General features: G+C 41.4%; 1 protein-coding gene across 3 annotated transcripts in view; it reads left to right on the top strand.

Moving 5' to 3' along the window:
* Positions 1–19043, top strand: part of ARHGEF5 (Rho guanine nucleotide exchange factor 5) — a 36586-nt gene extending 17543 nt beyond the window's left edge. The window contains exons 2-15 of one of the 3 annotated variants that reach the window (XM_072326940.1): positions 420–3925; positions 6151–6232; positions 6604–6668; positions 6921–7183; positions 8041–8201; positions 9844–9996; positions 11364–11493; positions 12386–12460; positions 14482–14571; positions 14893–15047; positions 16019–16180; positions 16585–16655; positions 16916–17020; positions 17294–19043. In XM_072326940.1, coding sequence (XP_072183041.1) covers positions 529–3925; positions 6151–6232; positions 6604–6668; positions 6921–7183; positions 8041–8201; positions 9844–9996; positions 11364–11493; positions 12386–12460; positions 14482–14571; positions 14893–15047; positions 16019–16180; positions 16585–16655; positions 16916–17020; positions 17294–17448 — 5064 coding nt within the window. In that variant the 5' untranslated portion in view covers positions 420–528 and the 3' untranslated portion in view covers positions 17449–19043. Of the gene's footprint in view, positions 1–419; positions 3926–6150; positions 6233–6603; positions 6669–6920; positions 7184–8040; positions 8202–9843; positions 9997–11363; positions 11494–12385; positions 12461–14481; positions 14572–14892; positions 15048–16018; positions 16181–16470; positions 16656–16915; positions 17021–17293 lie in introns of those variants that run through there. The other 2 variants (XM_072326939.1, XR_011902638.1) reach the window with 2 other exon arrangements.
* Positions 19044–22497: the final 3454 nt, after the last annotated feature.

Here is a 22497-nt window from a genome sequence, read left to right as displayed (position 1 = left end):
ACACAGAAAGGCTCAAATCCTGGGAGTTGGACTCGATGATCTCTAAGGTCCCTTCCAACTTGCACAATACTGTGATACTGTGATACTGTAGTGGAGTCGCCGTCCTTGGTGGTGTTCAAGAGGTGTCTAGATGAGGAGCTATGAGGTATGGTTTAGTGGCTTGTGGTAGAAATGGTAATGGGAGGATGGTTGGACTAGATGATCTTGTAGGTCCTTTCCAACCTTGTAATTCTATGATTCTCTACACTTGTCAATTGACTAAAATATGTCTTTTGTTTTCTTTCCCCTCATCAGCAGTAGTATCTGTTTTTTAAGTCTCTTAAACTAATTAGTTCTACTAAATCATTCTGCAGTACTAACAGAAAAATTATTTCTTTATTTATTTTTTTAACTGAATGAATCATGGATGGTCTCTGAAGAAATCAGCAAGAGAAGTACCACTCCCTTGGAAGCTTGCAACATTGCTGAGAAACCTGGAAATCTGCAGTATCTGAAAGAGAGCTTCATGCCCCTCATGCATCAGTTGAAATGAGCATCAGCCCACTGGATTCTGCAGAGGGAGAAGAGCTCAGCACACTTCAGGACTGTCTTTCTGCTCCAGGGGAAGCAGCAGAAATGCCAGGCAGACCCTCAAACCCTGTACAAAAAGTGCCAGCAGGACTGGAACAAGAGCATGATGATGCAGGTCCTCAGAAGAGACTCTCAGAATGGGAGGGAGAAATGATTTCAGAGGGTGGACTGGATTGTTCACTGAAACTTAAGCTAGGGGAGTTGGCTGACCTGGAAAGCAACCAGGACTTTTCCTATCTTAGCCCAATCCAGGATGGACCAACTACTGGCAATGCCATCCCACAGCCTGTGGACCTCAGCACTGAATGTTCTCAGTCCCAGACAGAACTGGCTTTTCATGACTCAGACCTTCAGGCCCAGTATCAAAAATCTCCTTTGGCTGATGACATTTCCTCTCAGAGAGAGGTACCTAAATGCTTCTTGGTTTGTAAAACCATTTCAGAGGGGCACTATAAGGCTGAGCCATCTTTGGGTAATGTAGGGTCTTTGCAGGAGATTGATGCTAGTGCAGAGCAGAAGCAAAGCAGCAAAAAGGTGTCACTGGCAACTGGTGAACAGCCTACCATAGAGGTAACAGCAGAGGACATGGCTGAACTTTATACTTATGAAGATGGTAAGGAAAGCAGTAGAGCGCTCCAGAGCTGGGAAGAATATATGGGGTCTTCCTATCAGTTGTCTTCCACCTTAACAGATGACAGCCAAGTAAGCTCAGTAAGCTCACTACAAGCAGGAGGAAACCTCTCAGCTTGTGAAATGAGGAATAGCAAGATGTTCAAAGACCAGGGAACAGTAACGATTCCTAAAGAAAACTCATCCATTTCTAAATGCATTCATCTTGAAGATGATTGCAGAAAAACGGACAGCAGACCTACTTCTTCAGTATCATGTGCTTTCTACATAAAGAATACTGCTAAAAAAGTTAAACAAGCAAATACTTCACAACATAAGGAAACAGCACAGGAAGAAACAGTGTCTGAACTTCAGCAGGAACAAAAGAAAGAGTGCGAAGACCAGAACATGCAAGAAGAAGGAAATTTTTTGAAGCCCAAAAATCAAGAAGAAAAGGAACACAATGAACAGGAACAACTGTGGGGGGAAGAGCTCAAACTGAAGACTCTGTCATCAGCTCTCCTTTCAGAGTCACTTTATATGCCTAGGCATAAAGTGGACTTCTGTTGTTTGGAAAATTTTTTTTTGGCTGAGCAAACTCGAACCGCACCTCCTGGGGAATGTGACTTCATGAGAGAGTGTCTTGGTAAGAGTGTGCTGCTCAAAGCTCATGTCACTGCAGTTGGTTCTAGATGTCAGACACCTTCTGCCATCCCTTTCCCATCAGAGAGTGTGAACCTAGTGGGTGAAATTCCAGTGGTGCCTCTGCACATGTGCCATATCTCTGACCTGGAAGAGCTGAAAGACTCTGTCCATTTTTCCATCAGCAATCAAGATAGTGTAGAAGTTGACTGGGATGACAAGATAAGGCTGGGCGGGGAGGGTGAGCACAGTGGCGAACCTGGAAAGACTGTCCAGATATTTGACAAAAGGGAAGCACCACACTGTGCAAGAGTGGCAGCACTTTCTAGCATAGAGAACCCAGAGGCTTCTGCTGCAGTATGTTTTTCCACTGGTACTGAGAAGATGGACCCAACTGATCCTGTGGATCCTCATCCCGTTGCAGAAAACTTACAAAAAGCTGAGGTTTGTGACTTTGTTTCAGATTTACCCGTAGAGCTCACCTCTGTGGCTTCAGTGTCTGGCCCACAGCAAGAGGATGCCAGTGGAGGGGGCCTGGTGAACCCTGAGGACTGTCCTGGTTCCAGCCTGAACAAATTGCCATACTCTATAGAGAAGCATGCTAACCAAGCTCTTTCTGTGTGCATACAGGACTTGGCATCAGTGGAAACTATTGTTTTAACTGCTGATCCAGAGGAGGACAGTGGTTCCTATGAACTGCTTGCTCCTGAGGAAGATTTTCATGAAGACCTTAGTGGCTCATCTTCTTTCTCTGTAGCGTATACAAGCTCTCTTCCTGCAGAGAAGAGCCCTCCTGGGAACAGAAAAACTCTGTTTTTAATTGCAGAGCCTCCTCCTCAAACACAGAGGAGGACTTCCAACCCCCTGAACCAACCAGAAACAATTCTGCAGTACCAGCCTCCACCAGAAGAAAGTGCCATTATGCAAGAAAATGAAACTGAAGCAAACGTGTTTCACAAAGCACAACAGGTACCTTTACTTGATCAGTCTCACTGGAATCCTGGATCTAGAATCTCAAGCATCCTGAACTCCCTAGCTTGGCCCCCTGAAGGAGATATGGTCCTTGCTGTGAACCAGGGAGGACAGCCTCTGTCTCCTATGCCTAACACAGCCCTAACTCTGTTGTCTGAGCCTGATGCCAAACACCATGTCTCAAGCCCTGTTCAAGCTCAGGCCCCTGCACTTAATGCTGATCACTGTGTCCAGCCTCTAGCCCTTGAGAGTTACAAGACACTGACTCCTGTACCACACTCTGGGCCACATCTAAACTGTAATATAGATGATCATGATTTAGTAGCCCTTGCTAGAAGCCGTTCTCTAAGGACTGCTACTATTGTATCTGATACTAACCCTGTCAACTCTTCTGATACATGTCTAATAGACAAACATGTATTTGTTCCAGCAACTAAAGAGCACAATCTCTGTGACTTGGGTACCCAGGATACAGAGGCTTCTGATGTCTCTGGGGTGAGTTTGTTGGCCAAGGACTTTTTTGCTGTTGGAAATGAGGCACTGACCAGCTGTTCTGACACCAGCACTGAAACAGTGATTCAGCACATGGGTATACAGCATGGAAAATCCTCACCTGACCACCTTTCTTGGTCCTCACTGGAAGATTTGGAAACATTCACAAACTCCAAGAGCAGAGACTCTGTACAGTCCCTTCCAATGCTAGCATTCACCAATCCAATTCACTTTCTCCAGCTGAGCCCTCCATCACCACCAATCACTCAAACACCCTGCCAAGAAGATGAGTTACCAGGAGAGCTACAGTGGGAGCAGCGGACAGACCTCTTTGGTGTGGACACAAAGAACATCCAAGCTCCACCAGCAATTACAGAGGAAATAGAAAGTGAGGGGAGAGTCAAGCAAAGGCTAGAAGGACAAGAAGAAGAACACTGTGTGGTGTCTCAGTTAAAGGAAGAAGTACCCAAACATTTACCTTTGGAAAAATCATCAAGCTGGGCAGACAAAAAAACAATTGGGGTAGTTGTACAAGCACCAAGATCCAGTCAAGGAAGTCTGAGTAAGCATAGAGTGAAAAGCAAGGACTGGCACCGGCAGGGCCTGAAGAGGATATCTGTACCACCAGATGTGGTACATGGTGAGTCCATCCTCCATCTTCACCTACTTTTCTTCCCTTTGCAAAACTTAATGCAGATATCAAAAGTTAAATAGGTGATATGATACAAAGTCATGAGAGTTGAAAGTATGGCAATGCTTTTGTGCATTTCTGGCAATACGTGGAACTGCAGCCCCTTGTGCAACTCCAGCCTGCTATTACATAGCTCTCTTCCAAGCTTCTGTCTGCTACCCCTTCCTGCACACATGGGGACTTAGTTCCCCTGCTTGCCCCAAAACATGCAGCAGAGACCTTATTTCACTTCCTGTTCCTTCACTGAGTTTATTGATCTGCTGCCCTTACCCAGTAACATGAGCAATTTTAGCCTACTTGCTAGAGTTGGCTGTTTTGTGGGGCTGTTTGCAGCTGTTAATTACCTTTGCTGCCATCATACAGCCATTGTGTTTTGTTGCACTTAAATAACAGCCCTTTTCTAAGTAGTAAAAGTGTACACATGTCCTTGGCAGCCTGTTCATATTATGGCATGTATTAGCCCCTTGTTTATTTCCTACCATCCTTCATTTTGCAGCTGGCACCTTTAGTCTCCAATCTGACCTTTTGAAAGAGATTTCTTCCTAAGAATGCAAACTCTGAGATTACAGATAATGAAGCAAATTTGTCAAGTCTAAAATCCTGACTTGAACAGAAGCCAAATGACTGAAGTTATTAATGGAAAACTTGTGTTTTCTGTAGTGCAGCTCTTTCAGACAGTACTTGCTCTCATATGCCTGTCTGTTCCTTACTATATTCTACATGTACATGGGTTACACTGAAAGTAATGCCTCCCATTTGTTCTCATGTAAACTACAACAAAGAGTACAATAATGCTATTTGATAGAGCTAATTCTCAGCTATAAAATAGTTTTTCAATATAGCCACTGCCACTAGCTATGCATTTTTGCCAGTGATGAATGAGTACCTGCATGATGTAAAGTCTTTACTAGCAGAGGTGACTCTCTGTTGTACCTGCTTCAACACATCACCCACTGCCTTGCTTTGCTAACATCCACTGTTTGGTCTTCATAAATATGAGCAAACATCAATGAATATCAGTGTATGAATTTTTTTCTGCACTGAAGAGTTCAATTCCACATTTTGGCACCTGATCTGGAGCATATGAAGCAACTTTGTTAGAAAGCCCTCTGCTGCCATCTGTCACATGGCAACAAAATATAACAGTATTGGTGGAAAGGTTGAATCTCTACTGCCATACCATCATGATCTGCCTTGGATGTTGTGGGCCAGCATAATAAAATAGAAGGCAATACTTTTGGAGCAGCACTCATATAATATTTTAAACATACTTGCTTTTCCTCAAAATTAATAAGTTTATTTTCCAAGCTTCTCAATATGCTAGAGTTCTGTTATGTTATCTGTTATGGAGGAAAAGGAGAGAATGGCTGAGGGTTGCAAAGAGTTTGGCAGCACGCTCAAAAAATTCTTCATTTTTTCAATATTTTTAAAACATTCAAGGCAGTGGTTCTCTCTAACTTACATTTACAGCTCAGTCTCTAGTCTCACTTCCTCTTTCTGCTTCTGATGAATTTATGTGTAATTTCTTCACTCCCTATTTACATTATTTCCTCTCACAGAATAAGAGAGAAGCCCACATTTTCTTCATTTTATATAAATAGACACTGACTCGAACAGCAGTTTGTAAGCAGTCAGGGCACATAAATGCAAATTTTGGATAACACAAATCATTCTCATGCAGAATCCACCAGGTGTCATCCTTTAGAAGGCTCTGGAAATGTGTGATTTTTGTGAGGCGTTTGGTGTTTCTATCCTGGATGTTGCCTGGAGTTTTTGGAGCTCAACATCTGCAAAAGCAAGACACAATGAGTAACTTTGTGTCCATAGATCCTCAGGTACCTGGCCCGAGTTGCTGAAAAGGAAAAGGCAGCTTACAAATATAGGACCTGCAGGCAGTATGAAGATCTTCATTTTGGCAACTGAAAGTCAATGCTCTTAGAGTTACTGTCACTTCTGAAAGTGTCAGCCTTCTTATTGGTATGGAAAGCAAACTTGACTAAGTAATAGATCTAAAGTGTAAGTAATGCCGCGAATTACAAAAAACAGAAATAAAGTTCAGGAGGGCATTTGTACTGTAGACTTAAGACTGCTGCATGGATAATGGTATCTGTTCAGGATTCTCGCTTGACTCCACATTTGTATTTGTGTTTACCTTCTAATTATCTTATGTACAGAAGTCTATCCCGTTCCTTCAGAGGAAGAAGCACACAAGGTGCACAGGGAACCACCAATCAGTTCAGAAGCAGTTATATTGCGGTAAGTATCTTAAAGGCTCCATTGATTTTGGCCTCGTGCCTGCATAACACAGATACTTGTTGCTCTACCATTGTTTCTGAGGGGCCAAAATGAAGATAATAGGTAGAAAACTATGATATGGTGACTTACAGCTGTATTCCTATCCATGTTCTGTAGGAGAGGACTCCATTGCAGCAGAAGTATTTCTGTCCTGTGGATAGTATTTCCATCAAGCCAAATTTTGTTCTTTCTAAAGTAAAGCATGTGGAACTTGAGCTTGTTGGAAAGAGAGGGCCTTGTTGTACCAGATTCATTACTAAGATTTAGGTTATCCATCACTGGCACTGTGCTCTTCATTTTCTCTGTGTTTGCAAATCCTTACTCCCTGACAGAGAAAAGAAACCTGCAGATACAATGGAGACCTTCAAACGTCGGCACTCCAAACTCATTAACTCCTGTAAGTACCTTCTGCTTTAAGTGCTATGGCAGACCCCTATCCTCTGTCATCTCCTACCTTTGCTGTGGCTTTTGTCACTTGGGAGCATTAGAAAGGAGTGTTTAGTGGTGGCAGTGAAGCCAGAGTCATGGTCACCACTCAGCTGATAATAGATACATATGGTTTAATGTTATCCTAACAGTTTTCTCCAGACATAAGTAGAGGGCAGGTAGCTGCCATAGAAAGTATAAAAATATATACCTCTCTTCACAGCAAGGTTGCTGTATCAGGAGTACAGTGATGTGGTTCTGAACAAGGCCATTCAAAGCCAGAAGAGAGTGGATTCTTTTGCAGAGGATACAGAATCAAATTTGCCAAGCTCCCCGAGGCTGCGAAGGAAAGTGTTATCTCCTCAGGACTCATACTTGCAACGTCTGTCAGTGTCATCAAACGCATCCCTCTGGCAGGATATCCCCATGATCCGTGGCAGCAGATTGCTACTCAATATGTCCCGTGATGAGCAGAAGCTGCAAGAGGTAATGGATAGATGTGATAAGGTAGGTAGGTGGCTTGTAGTCAAGGAGGATAGAGGATGGTGGTTTAAGTGGAGAGCAAAAATGCCTAATGTGGGAATGCAGTGGTTGGTTCTCTTGTAAGCAGCTTGGGAATGTGGTGTCTATGCTTATGAAATAGTACAGTGCTGAAGTTCTGCTCTGTGTTAAAAGAAGCACAGAAATAAGATGAAATTTTTTTTCGGTAACTTTGTGAAAACAGATGCCAGGAAATTAGAACAAGAGAAAACAAAGAGTTTTGAACAAGTTTGATGCAAAAGAGAATTCTAAAGAGAAGACTGAGCTTTCTCCTACACTTAAGCTTATGAGAGATGCTAATAAAGCCACAATTAATTGTAGTTCCTGTGCTAGCGTGAGTTTACAGAATTGACCCATGTGTGCCACAGGGCTGAGGGAGAATGAGAATATGTATGTATGTATGTATTCAGCAAATTGGTACATGGAGTGACAGGTTAAGGAAAATGGGAGGGACCAAAAAGTGGATGGGAGAACTCTGAGGGAGAGGAAAAAAACAACAGCATGTGTAACATGAAGGAGAAAAAAAACGTGGGCAATGTGGATGCTGGAAAATTTATGGGAGCATGTAAAATAGGGGACGTAATGAAAGTGGAGTGAAGGAATGAAAAGTAAAATTAGAACAGGTTGCTATTGTTTGTCGTACCACAAGCTGTCTTTCATTCCTGAAGTTTCTCTTCTTTTGTAATTAATTGCACACATCTCATACTAAAAGTTTTCTTGCTTCATCCCATGTCCACCTGGTAAGATTCTTTGCAGGCTTGCCTGGTCTGCTTATGTTCTGCTCCCTTTTTTCTTCTCTCAAGGCCAAATTTGAGTTGATAATGTCTGAGGCTTCCTACTTGCGCAGTTTAAATGTGGCAGTGGATCACTTCCAGCGATCAACAGAACTCCAAGCAATTCTCAGTAATCAGGAGCGTCAGTGGCTTTTCTCACGCCTTCAGGATGTACGTGATGTCAGTGCCAGGTGAGATTCGCACCCTTACTTCCACATTTGATACCCTCCATGAAGTGCAAATACAGCCTTGAAACTACTAGTCTCTATCAGTAACATCTCTCATTCCTGTTCTGTGTGTTCACTGACCTTTGAGTTGGATATATATGCGCATAGCACTTTGTGATTGCATTATCAATGTTGCCCTCAAAGGAAACATCACCTTTATAGGTGACAAGACAATGCAAATCTTGGTGTTAAGTCCTGGAAATGATACAACTGTACACAGAGATCACTGCAGAATCAGAATGTTCAAAATGCTACCATGTCTTATTGGCACTAGCTACAAACAAGTAACTAGATCTCAGTCCAAACCAAATGCAACTCTTGCAAAATACATGTAGAGAAGATGCAGCTACACAGTCCTGAATCAAAAATAAGTAGATATGGTTACAGCTATCATATGACAATATCTAATATGAAATTAAGTAAGTGTAAGTCGTAATACATAGACCTGACCCCATGTGCAAGGAATCAGCTTTGATTATGTTCTGTTTCTCTCCTGCAAGTCTAGGTATGGTTTGCTCTGTGTTTTCAGTTTCTACCAAGGGAATTCTTTTTTGTGATGTCCTGATTTGCTATTGTTTCCTGATTGTAACTTTAGAAGTAGCAAATATAGCTTCTCAGGAACTAATTGGAGGGTTGGGCAGTTGCCAAATGCATGAAAGTTGCAAGATTCAGATTGTATACCTGGGACAGGCCAACCCTCACTGTATGTACAGGCTAGGAGACAAGAAGCTGGAGAGCAGCCCTGCAGAAAGCAATCTGGTTGATAATAAGTTCAGTCTGAGTCAGTACTGTGTCCTGGCAGCCAAAAGGGCCGACTGTACCCTGGGGTACATCACACAGCTGATTGAAGGAAGGTGTTGTCCTGTTCTGCCCTGTGCCTGCATAGCCTCACCGTGAGTGCTGTGTGCAGTTTTGGGTGCCATGACTGTATGAAAATGTAACATGGATATAAAGCTATTAAAGATCTTCCAAAGGATGGTTATCAAGATAGTAAAGGGTCTAGAGGGCAAAAAATAGGAGAAGCAGCTGGGGTTCATTGTTCATCCTGGAGAAGAGGAGGCCTCATGGTGGCCTACAGCTTCTCATGAGAGGGAACGGAGGAGCAGGAACTGAGAGCTCTGCTCTCTGATGACAGCAACAGGACCAAAGAGAATGGCATGGAGCTGCATCATCAGAGGGTCAGGTTGGGTATTTGTCTCTTCACTGAGGGTGGTTGGGCACAGGAACAAAGTACCTAGGAAGGTATAGCACCAAGCCTGCCTGAGTTCAAGGAGCATTTGGACAGCAACATTCACTGACATAGGGGTTGAATTTTAGATGGGGCTGTGTGGAGACAGGAGTTGGACTTGATTATCCTTTTTGGGTTCCTTCCAACCAGGATGTTCTGTGAATCAATGAGGAACAGTAACCCATATTGCCTCTGCCTCTTCCTTGATGTCTAGCCCCAAACTGTTATTGTACAGGCGCTGTGCTCTCTGAAAGTAGAGCTATCTTGTGCTTATATGTGAGCTATCTGGATTTTAAAGAAATGAACATGTTCCTGCTACTACTGATCACTGCTCTATATTTCTCTCTCCTTCTATGACACCACAACTGTGTGCTGCAGTTTCCTTTTTGACTTGGAAGAGAAGTTTGAAGAGAACATGTTCACCTTCCATGTATGTGATGTGGCTCTGAAACATGCTCCTGAGTTCCGCAGGGTGTATCTACCCTATGTAACAAACCAGACATACCAGGAACAAACCTTTCAGCGGTTACTGTAAGTTTTTCATTTGTTGAAACCTTCAACATTTGTTGAAGTCACCTACTTGTCTGCTGCACTTCTCATACACTCTGTTTCAAGTGACAGGGCATACAGCAAGTATGATCTGTTTATTGGTCCTTGCAGTACATCTCCAGAAGAAAAGGTGGAAGCCTTCTTCAATTCAGTAGCATTTAGAACGGAAGGACTGAGGTTCTGTAAGGCTTCTCTTTTGCGAGGACTAAAAGAACAGCTGTTAATAATGTAAGATAATAATATTCAGTAGAATATTTCTACTGAAGGCAATTGCCACAGCCGTAGGTCAAAAATGACTGTCCTAGACAGTTGTTTTCAGACTATTAATAACCTGAAAGTGATAGTTAAGAACAGTGTTGTTGCTGCCATTAAATCTAAACAGGTTATCCAAGAGTGTTTGAAATGGGAAAATTGAAAATCCTAAGGCCCGAGCACCATCAGTTTCTCTTCTGCACTTTGTGGCACAATCAAGCACTGCTCAGGTTCAGTCATGAGCAAGGCTTCCTTAGCACTTCTGCACTAATTCTCTCAGTAAAAACCCAGTCCTACTTGATGACTTTGAGAGAAGTCACTGTTCCAAAAAAGTCATTCAGGCACTGCGTGCTCTGGGTGCTGTTGACTGGGAGAGATTTAGTCTTACAATTGGTTTCTTCAGTAAAGGCTCAGTTCTGCATGGAAAGAACCTTCAGGATATCATCTAGGGCGTTGTGGGCCCAATGGCTGCTTGTGAGATATTTCTACGGGGTCTAAAAGCTTCTTTTCCATCTCTTCAGGGTTATAGGATTTAGCTGTTCTGGCAGTAGATGCCACTTGTGTACCATTATTCTTGTATCTGCTGCTGTCCAAGACAGAAAACTGGGTGGCAGTGGCTGTTCCTAAGAGGTTAAGAGACACACTGGGGGGAATGTAGGAGTAATACTCCTCCCAGAAGTAGCAAGAATGTGGAGGCAGCTTTTCCACTCTCTGGATAAAGTTGCTGGAGCTGTGCCATTTGGTATGAAGAAAGGATTACAAGCCACCACTATCTTGTGAAAGGTATTCTTTTTGTAGGTGAGGTTGAAACATAGATGCTACTTCTGATTATTCTGGAGGACAATAGCGCAAAAAGATCTAACAAGAGTTATACAACTCTGTGATTCTGCTATCCACCTATAGCTGTTAGAAACCTATACTTATCTGTGCTATGTAGAGTGGTCTGGTTTGTTGACATCTCTTGCTCCAGGGCCAAAACATGACTGCAGTGGCTGGCATACTCTAGCATTCACTGGAATCTGATACTCTTCCTCTCTGTTAGAAAGACTGTTTATTTGCTGATGCCTAGATATCCCTTCTCATTTACACTCCCACAGGAGTGGAAATGCAGGATTTCAACAAGTACTGGAGAGATTGGAAAGTGATCCAGTATGCCAGCGCCTCTCACTTAAATCCTTCCTCATCCTCCCTTTCCAGCGCATCACTCGACTTAAACTCCTCCTACAGGTAACTGTGCTTATTAGCTGTTTTCCTACGCTTTCTTTTAAGCAGACCCTTCTTCAAGACTGAAAGTCACATCAATATGAACTAGCATCAAGTGCTAGGAGGAGGGGCTGCATACAGCTCTTCATGCTCTATGTAATAAGTTTGGCTAGATGCCCTAAAGCAACTCTATTGCATTTATTGTGAATATGCCTTTCCAAAAACAAAGGAGGTATTTGTACAATGATAAATGTGTTAGATGAATGCCATTAATTGGATACAGTCTCTCCTGTGAGGCAGTGTAGTTTTGTATACTTGTTAGGACTTAGTTGTAACACTACTACAATTACATACCAATGAGTAATTCATAGAGTAGTCTCAGAACATGTTGTTTTAAGTTTTATTCATTCGTTTATTTATTTATTTTTTGCTTCCAACTAGAAGGCACATGTTCCCTGGCTGCCCTCTGGATGGCAGTCTATCTCTGCTCTTTACTTACAGCACTGTCTCTCTGGGACACTCCCATTAAGTCAACATGCAAGTCCCCATTGAATCAGCCTTGAGCTCTTCTGCAGAACTTCTTTTTGATTATTTGAGCCTCATTTGAAAAGGAGAAAAGGAATATCAGGCAAAGAATTATTCTACACTTAAGACTGTTTGTGCTCAAATTAGTGGTTGCCTCCTATATCACACAACTTGCAGAGGTTAGTTAACTCCATTTAAATTTTCAGGGATGTCCTATTCAGTACAGCTTGTCAGCTGCATCCTGCATCTCAAATTTCTGGCCCCTCCACATCTCCTACCACTACTTCAGTCTCTCTTGAAGCTAGTACCTTAATGTCTTCTTGTTTCTTCAGTCCTTCTCAGAGCTTTGATCTTCCTGTTTACATTATGAAAAATGCTTTTTCTTATGCAGAATATCCTGAAGAGAACTCGGCCTGGGTCTGAGGAGGAAGTGCAAGCAACACAGGCCTATGATGCACTTGAAAAGGTAAGTCTGCCAACCTGTTCTTTAAAGCCATTCTATATTGCACAGTTGCAGAATACCGAAGTGTCAGTGTATGCTTTTTCTATTGACCCTCACCCTTGTCAATGGCCCATATTACCGATTCTCACCTAAAACAAATGACTGTGTTCCTGTGACTCTTCTGCATTGAGCACTTAGATAGGACCTAGCTGGGATGCAACTGAAGCTTTGCCAATAATACTTAACTCAGGATTCATCTTTCCAGTTGTCTTGTCCCAGTCAGTGGGTTGCAAGGGAGGTAAATCTTTGGAGCCTCCAAAATAGGGCACTCCTTTCTCTGCAGGAGTCTCTAGAGCAATGGAGTCAGATAGTTACTCACAGGAACTATGCAAAACAAAATGTTTTCCAACAAGTGTCTATCAATTACTCCAGGGCAAAATTAAGCAAGTTTCTACCAAGGATAAACCAACTACTTCAAGGAAGATTAGGCAACTTTCTAACAACAATTGATCAATGTTATGGATAATTTGGCACTTACCAAGTGTTTCAAGGCAAATTTAGTCAATGGCTACTGAATAAAATGAGTAAAAGAAGATAACAAGGAAAAATAGGGGGAGAGGGAGAGAAATGGAGAAAGACAGAAGACATCACTGCTCCATTTCGAGAACTTCCAGTACTTGCCCACCAGTGCTGGAGAATAGATGAGAGCGAGAGATGAGACCTCATCCAAAGGTTGAATTCTCTTAACTAGCAAATAGCAGAAAGTGAAAAGCCCCCGGAAGCTTCTCTCAGGCATCCTTGCCTGCTGGGTTTGCAGGTACACCATCCCAAGGTTGCAAACAAGAGAGTTTGCAACAGTAAGTTTGTAGCAAAAACTTAATTGTGGAGAAAGTGGACTTTTTTTTTTTTGGACAGAGACTACCCTGTTACTTCACAGAATCCCACTCTTTGTTGTTATCAGTCTTTGGTTTGTAGTCATGGCCAAGGCCTTCTCCTGAAGTGCTGGAAACCTACCAAGCATACCACAGGAAGCCTGAAAGCATTTTTCATTGGTCTATCACACCAGTCTCCTAGATGTTGTCTCTTCTTTGTGTTCCTTATCTTTGTCTCTATTTAGCTATCAGTTTATCCCCCACTTCTCCAAGAAAATCTTGCTCTAAAAAAAGAAAAAATGCATCTCAAGGTGTTTACTTTATTACATTCATTCTTACTCTTACTTACAAGACTTAAAATCTTTTGAGACTATTTATTACCTGCAAATTATACTGCAAAATTGACTTGTTCCTTGGTAGCCCTTGTGCCCTTGTTTTGTCTAGTCTTCATTTGACCTTCTTGGAGTGTCACTCTCTTTCTTGTACTCACTTCACAAGTCTATACCACAAACCTAAACACCAGTTCTACACAATGTGTACCTCTTTAAAATCTGAAGGACTGCACTTGCCTTCTGCACAGATCCCAAAACACTAAAGTCTGAGACAGATGAGTATGGTATCATACATGGAATTCTGTGAGTTAGCTGTGTTTAAACCATCTCCATGACACTGTAATGCAGTTGCCTTGTATCACCTCAGACAGCTATGTGGTCAACTTTTAAGACTGAAATACTTCTTTTGTACCAGGTCCTCACAGTTACTGCAACAAGGTCTGGGTTGTGAAAAAATCTGTGCCTGATATCTAATCAACCTCCTGTCTTTACAGTGGAGCATCAAATAGAAGCTCCACCCAAATGACTGGTAATTAAACTTCTGTCAACGGAAAGGAGAAAGAATTCTCTACTATCCCAAAGTTAAAACAATAAATATAGAATATCCTCAGTTGGAAGGAACCCAGAGACTTCTTAAGAAATTCAGATAAAAACTGCAGTGAAAAAAATAAAAAAGTCACTGTAGGTATGGAGAAGCTTAGTATGTTTGCTTGGAATTTTTTTTTTTAAACTCTCAGGAGGATGCACAATTGTAACTTACTTATTCTTCATGGGTTCCTGGGAACAATACTGATTCCAGTAGGCAGTGCTGCCCCTCACTGACACCCATTTTCCTCCGCAGCTCATCAAGGACTGCAATGAAAATGTTCAATGCATGAAAAGCACTGAAGAGCTGATCTACCTCAGCCAGAAGATTGAATTTGAGTGCAAGGTGAGATTGTCGTTGCCTTTGGCCTTGCTCTAGCCTAATATCTCTCATCTCTTTCATTACAGAGTCACTTGTGTTTTCTTTTGTTCTCCTCCCCTCTAAACATATAAGCTGCTGAATCAGCAGCTTATACAGCTTAGTTCTTCATCAGTGCTTCCCTTGCCCAGACACTTGTGACTTCAACTGAAGGTCTCTAACACAAATTGTCCTAGTCCAGCTGAACTAATGAAAGTATGCTTCCTCTGGAGAAAGACCAAAATCCAAAACTTATGGATAGTTTTTCCTTGCATACACTTCATGTAAATATTTACTTTTGTCTTGTAGATATTCCCACTCATTTCACAGTCAAGGCGACTTGTGAAGTGTGGTGAATTAACAGCGCTGGATTTCAATATTTCAAGTCCAAAATGGAAAGTCACCACCCGTCCTATCTACCTACATCTCTTCAATGACTGTCTGCTCCTGTCTCGGCCAAAGGAGTGAGTGCTTCAGCCACAGTTCTTGTTGCCCCTTATAAAACGCCTCTTTCTGTGTCTTTGCTTTAGCAAGAATCTGTTCCCTCTGCCTGCCAGCATGTGGTAGCATTTGTCAAATCATTTTCCTGACCTTGCGTTACATGAATTATCACGTAAGCATGTGGAATTTAACATTCCTGATGTTTAGTTATTATATGTATTAACATAACCAGACACTTCACTGTCCACAGTGCAATATTGTCATTCTGTTTGTCTCTACAATATGAAACACTTTAATAGCAATTTATTGTAGTTACACTCTGTATGGTAACTATTGAGTCATGGCCTGAACCTCTGATTGAGCATCTGGGGAAAGGACCTGGTCAGCTCTGGGAGCTCAGGTGAAGGCAATTCACCTGTGTGACTGGAAGAGGTGGAGCCTGGCTCCACCTCTCTTAGACCTGCCACTGTGGAAGGATCTCTTCCTGAAGATCCCTCCTTTATGAAGTTTTCCTCTGTGAGCCTGGATCTTTGAGACAGGTGAGCAGTCCTTGCCTTATAACATCTTTCTATTGTGTTAGTCCCTTTGTTATTTTACCTCTTGTATCACCTTGTCATCATGTTGATCTTTCTGATTGTTACATACTCAAAGAATGATTTCCTCGTAATGACAGTACAAAGTCTCATGAATGTACAAATTAGTGAAAAAGAAAAAGTCGTTGGAAAAGGTGGGTGGGTGTTTTTATTATGCTGTAGTCTATCAAATAGAGCCTTGACTGGACAGAGTTTGCAAAAGTAGTATTTCCACTCTTTGAGTTAAATCTTCTCTAGCCTTCTCAGATTTCCAGCAAAAACAAAACTTTTATGGTGCCTGAAGCAGATCAATAATCATTAAAAGCTTCTTGCTTTTCTAACATCAGGGAATTACTTGTACTTACTTCTTAACCTTCATCACCTTAATACTCACAATTTTTGTTCCTCCTCTTTACCTGCAGGGGTGGACGTTTTGTTGTGTTTGATCATGCTGCTTTCTCAGACATACGTGGGGAAAAGTGTGAGATGAAACTTCATGGAACAAACAAAAATGTTTTCCGCCTCTTTCTACTTCAGAATTACCAGGGAAAGAGAGTGGAGTTTTTATTTCGCACAGCGACACAGTGAGTTAGCTCAAGGTTACCTTAGTATATCCTGATGCCATAACCAGGCACCTCCTATAAGCCTGGTGGTTGTCCCTTAACTACCAATATGATGAAATATAAAACACAGCTGCTGAATGGAAACTCAGAAATCATCTTTTTGCCATAACAAGCCCCATTGAATCATGTTGCTCCTCTCTCATCACAGCTGCTTATAGAATACTACATTGTCATTTCATACCATCAGCCTGCAAAAATGGGAGTTTTTCCTTGTCCCACCCTTTTTTTTCTATATTCTCTATTTCTATAAGGACTTGCTTCCTGACCTTTCCTGTAAGGTCCTGTAAGAGTATGCACATCCATACTCTTCTCATACTGCTATCCCTCACACTGAAATCTGACACGTACCCGGTGATGTTTTTCAGCAGTGAGAAGCTGAGGTGGATCTCTGCTTTGGTTCCTCCGCAAGGGGAACTGGACCTCCTGGAATGCCCTGGTGAGACTGCTCTGCTTACCAAGGAGGGTGGGCAACTTGGAATCACTGCAAGGTGGAATATCCCAGAATGACTCCATGGCAGAATATTTGCCTTTATGTAATTGAAATATATTCATGTTTTTTTTTTCCCCTCAGTGCCAGATTATGTCAGTCATTCTACTTATTGTTTACTCCTCAGTCTTTTATCCTCATCTGGGCTGGCATACAGAGGTTTACTGTTACTTTCTTGTATACCATTATGAACTTTGCTCTCCTTTTAGATGCACCACAGGTTCAATGCATAAGGACGTACAAAGCTCGGGAAAATGATGAGTTAGCTTTAGAGAAAGCGGATATCATCATGGTTATGCAGTACAGCAATGATGGTGAGCAGAATATCTAAATTATACAATATCTATATTATATATGAATATACAATATCTAAAATTATGGTTAGCAAGTTACTTAAGTAGCATAAAACTTTTGACAGCACAATCCAGCTTCAGAAGGAGCTTCTCACTTGTGGTTGTTGGACTGAGAGGAAGTTTATATGGAAGCTGAAGAGGGCTTTTAAGGCTTTGTTGAAGTGAGGATTGAGGGAAGAGGAAAAAAAATGCTCACCTATTTTGCCTCATGTTGTTTTGTCCCCACTCCTGCAGGATGGATGGAAGGAGTGAAACTTTCAGACAGGGAGAGGGGGTGGTTCCCCTCAGAACATGTGGAACTCATCTCCAGCAGGCATGCGCGGCAGAAGAACCTGAAAGAAGAACAGCGTGTGAAAAATGCCAAGCAGCAAGTCTTTTGCAGCAAATAATTCTACCTTGTTTGGACCTGTGCAGTCTCCCTGCTATAGAGAAAAACATCTTTTTCTATTGTTTCTCAGAATAAGTACCTCTGCAAAGAGTGTAATACAGATGGTGTCTTTTGCCAAAGAAAGTGGGAATTCCACCAGGAAAAATTATTCACTTCCTTTCTATCACCGGAATTGCAGCAGCAGAAGGGAAAAACATTGCATGTATTTCTTGCTTTGTGTTAGTAGGGAGTGACTTTAATCAAACAGAGCACTGGGATCTGTACACCTGGAAATGTATTCTGGTTTTACCACTGGCAGTTACTTCAGAATCTTGCCTTAGTTTTCCTATCTGTGAAATGGGGGTATTCTTACCTACCTCACTGGACATTGTGAGGCTAAATTCATTATTATTAGTATACTAAGAGCTTTGAGTTCCTGAGAACAAAGGCAGTAAGCACAAAGCACAGCATTAAATGAGAATTTTCCATTTGAATATTTTCTTTATGTATTGAGAGTATTGATCTCCATAGTTTAATTTCTGCTTAGAACAGTGGATCTATTTGATCATACACATCTACTGTTTGTTGTCTTGTTTTCCTTTTTAAAAGGAACAGATACAATGAAGTGCCAAGTTGAACTCAGCATGCTATTAAGAATCCTCAGTAGCATTAGGATACACACTTGAGTTTTATAAAGTTTTTGGAAGTCACTGTGATGATTTCTGGCAACTTAAGAAGTATAGAGCTGAATCACAGAGTTGTAGGTGCTGGAAGAGATCTCCAGAGTACGGCCCCACTGCAAAGGAGGTCCCCTACTGCTGGCTACACAGGTAGGTGTCCTGGTGAGTCTTGAATATCTCCAGAGAAGGATAATCTACAGCCTCCCTGGACAGCCTGTTCCAGTGCTCCATCATCCTTACCATGAAGAAGTTCCTTTGCATATTTCTGCAGAACTTCCTATGCTCAAGTTTATAGCCATTTCCCCTTGTCCTGCTGAAGAACCCCTCACTGCTGAAGAACCTGTTTCACGAGTCACCTCTCTCCTGAACCAGGGTCCCACCAAGCCATCTGAAATGACTGTTTTCTGCTCCACCTCCCACTCAAATGGAACAGTTACTTTTTAGAAAGATCTGACATGTTGGTACATACCTTATACAAAATAACCATGCCTAGACTTTTGGAATGAAGGGGCATTTTCCTGCTGCTCCTAGTCTCATAGCTAATATAGTACTGCATGCACCATTTTGCACACGTATGGCAAACGCTGATATACTTTACTACTGTAGATAAAGTAAAAGTATGTGCCAGGGACTCTTTTGTTTTTGTTGAACTCTCCAGTTGTAAGTCCAGTTTACACACAGTCCTTCTTTTGTGCAGAACCTGTTTATTTGAGAACATACCTTCAACTGTAAAATATTGTTTCTGAATTTAGTTACAGCAATGCAAGATTAAGTATATGAATCAATACACCAAAGAAAACTATCTTTCTTGAATTTAAATTATTTAAATAATTATCTTCACGTTTCCAGCTTTCCTTTTCTATAACATTCTATCTTTAATTCCTATATACATTGTGATATGACTTATTTCAGCCTATTTATGCCAGTAATCGTGGCTGGAATGAAAAAAAAAAAAAAAAAAAAAAAAAAAAGAAGAAGTTTAGTCCTAGTAAATTAATGAACTTCTTCCTGCTTTACTTATTTTAGATTTTCATATTAAATGAGGGTAGCTGACTACTACTTTTTGAGTATTTTCAGAAATATTCAGTATTTTAGTTTATTTTCTCCTCAAACACTCCTTTTTAAATTAAGTACAAAAAGCTATACTTAGCAAAGACAACTAAGAAAACTTGCTTTACTAGTTTTGGTAATGATCTTAAGTGCCTTATGATACATTTGTGAATGCCCTCGAATAGTTGTTGCTGCAGATTTCCTAGTGATATTAGTCATCAGCATATCAATGTAAGCTAAAAGGATGACCTAGAGAAGATGGGATTTTACTGTACTAGTAAGGGGGAATTTTTGAGCCCCTCGCTACAAGAATAATACCAAGTTGCTAGAATGCTTGCAAAGAAGAGCAACAAAGCTGATTGAGGGGACTAGAAAACTAGACATACAAGGTTAGGGAACAGGACTGTTTAGAGAATAGGACTGGGGGACACCTCTTAGATCTTTACAAATACCTGAAAGGAGGTTGCAGCAATGTAGGTACTAATCTTTTCTCAATTGACAAGTGATGGGGTACAAGGAAATGGCCTCAAGTTGTGCCAGAAGAAAGTTAAACTGAATATCAGGAAATTTCATCACAGAAAGAATAGTGAGGCATTAGAGCAAGCTATCTGATGGAAGTGGTGGAGTCACTGCTCCTGGATGTATTTTAAGAGATGTGTGAATGAGGCATTTTGGGACGTGGTGGATCTGTAGTGTTAAGTTGATGGTTGCACTTTATGATCTTAAGTTTTTTTTCAGCCTGAAAGAGTTGTCTCTTTAACTTATGGTCAGACTGTCGCCACCAGCGACAACGATCAGGGTGAATGGACAGGGAGATAGCTCCCAAAGCACCTACAGTTAGGTGGACAGAATAACAGACTGGCACTAACATAGTGATATCTGTCTTCCAGCTTTATTATGCAAAACAAAAGGAAACAAAAACAAAAAACCATCCCTACAGCAAGGTGAACATTCTTATAGTGCTAAACAAACACAGCTGAGACCTGATTACTCCCCTCAGCATCCAGTTCGGATTGGTTGTTACCAGACTTCCTCATTAACTCCCATCTGGGTCAGTTCAAGTAGCCTCTTGGTATGCTGGGTTGCTCAACTCCAGCTGTAGCAGATCACAGCCCTGCTCTATCAAAAACATCCCCAAACCAGGCTACAGTATGCATACACTTTTTTTGCCTAGAAGAACTGAAGCTGGTACCTTCCTCAGAGCAAAAATAACACATCCCAGGAAAATATATTATTTGAACAAGAATCTATAAATGCTGCTAATGTTTTACATTATGAACCAATATACCAATATGGTGTTTTCTGAAGAAAGAAGGAGAAAAAAAAAAAAAAGTTCTAAATGTGAATAATCTTAAGAGGTAACAATTCTTTCCTCCTTGTCATGGCTTCAAGTGCACCAACAGGTTCCTATTACCCTGAATGGTTTCCTACACCAATTAATCTGTTCCTTATTGTATCTGGAAGTATCTTTGAGCTTAAGCATAGAGACATAGAACCACATTCTGGAGTAGGCCTTTGCCTACAGAGTCAGGAATACCTGCTTCTTACTGCAATTCCTTCCGCTTGTGACTGCAGCCTCCAGAGTGTTTTGCCGTTCACCTTACCTTGCCTGAGGCTATCAGTGGACCCTGCTATCACCACCCTGCTCTGATACTCTAGCTGTGCATTCTGGTCAGCAAGGGTACCTCTACTGCGGTCATCACTGGCTCCAAGATGGTCTTAGAAAGCAGCTCCAATCTTGCTGTTCCTGGCCTTCCCAACATGATCTATCAGGTGGGAAGATTCAGACAAGTTCTCTCTTAATCTATCCGATTAAGTATTCCTGTCAGTGTAAGACATGCATTCTACGTGTCGTATAAGCTAAACTTCTCTAATAAGATTCAGGAAATGATCTATTTTCATTTTTTGTTATGTAGTACTCCGGCACATAGAAAATTCAAGGATGATCATCAGAACATTTATGATCTGGACAGTAACCACATGGAAAGAAAAAAAAAAAATTAAAAAATTGAGATTGTAAGATTTGATTTTTAATTCCAGCTGCACAGAGACAGTGTTCACTCACTGCAAAACTGTGAACATAAAACGCATTTATTTGGAATAAGATGCATCTGACAACAGCAAACTAAAAATAGTAAGGTATATAGTAGGAAAAAGAATTTTAAACCAAGCATAATGGTTTAAAACACTCAAAAACATGAAAGATAAACACATTAGCATTATCTCACTAATTTTAAAAAACCCTTTGGTTTTGCACATAAGTCTCTACAGCCAGTAAAGGATTTACCTCTAGAGAGAGATTCAAAACAAAAACCTAAATTAGGGTTCTGACAAATTAGGTTAGGATCAATTGTAATGATTTCTCTTCAAAGAAATTCCCACTACTGCTACAGGAACAGCTAGAATGGTGATGGCCATTAGGAATTTGTGGCTTGAGTGAAGAAAGAAATCAAACTTAGTGCTAACTTAGCTTAAAATGTGGGTTGTAAACAGAAGCACAAATCTTTCACAGGAACCATTTGAGTATCTGAACAAAAAATATAAATAAGTAATCCAGCATTTCCATGCTGCTATGAGAAAAAAAGAACTTTAAGGATAACCCACTGATGAGGGTAATTGTGCATGTTTCTTTTCGTGGTAAGAACAGCAATGAAATACAGGCATGAGCTACATTTGAAAAGTTTTGTTGAGAACCTGGGAAAATCTTGGTTTATGTCTAAAAATAAAACGTTCTAAGTAATATATGTTGTTGTTGTTTTTTCATTTTAAAAAAGTTTGAAATACATAAATACACATGTTGCTCTTCTCCTGCAGAAGCTGGCAGCCTGTGGCTTGGATGGGTACACTCTTGGCTGGGTAGGAACTGGCTGGAGGGCTGGGTTCAGAGAGTGGTGGTGAATGGAGTTAAATCCAGCTGGCAACCAGTTATAAGTGGTGTTCCCCAGGGGTCAGTGCTGGGGCCTGTCCTCTTCAATATCTTTATGATGACCTGGATGAGGGCACTGAGTGCGCCCTCAGTAAGTTCACAGATGACACCAAATTGGCTGGGAGTGTGGATCTGCCTGGGAGTAGCAAGGCCCTGCAGAGAGATCTGAATAGGCTGGAGAGCTGGGCTGAAGACAATGGGATGAGGTTCAACAAGACCAAATGCTGCGTCCTGCACTCCTGCACTTTGATTACAACAACCCTGGGCGCCACTACAGGCTTGGGGCAGGGTAACTGGAAGACAGTAGAGGAAATGGACCTGGGGGTATTGATTGGATGAATATGAGCCAACAGCGTGGCCAAGAAGGCCAAGGGCATCCTGGCTTGCATCAGAAACAGAGTTGCCAGGAGGAGCA

Source organism: Excalfactoria chinensis, chromosome 1 (genome assembly GCF_039878825.1).
Source record: "Excalfactoria chinensis isolate bCotChi1 chromosome 1, bCotChi1.hap2, whole genome shotgun sequence".
Classification (NCBI taxonomy): Eukaryota; Metazoa; Chordata; class Aves; order Galliformes; family Phasianidae; genus Excalfactoria; species Excalfactoria chinensis.
The sequence above is the reverse complement of the archived record's forward strand: the minus strand, read 5'-3'. Positions and strand labels throughout refer to the sequence as shown.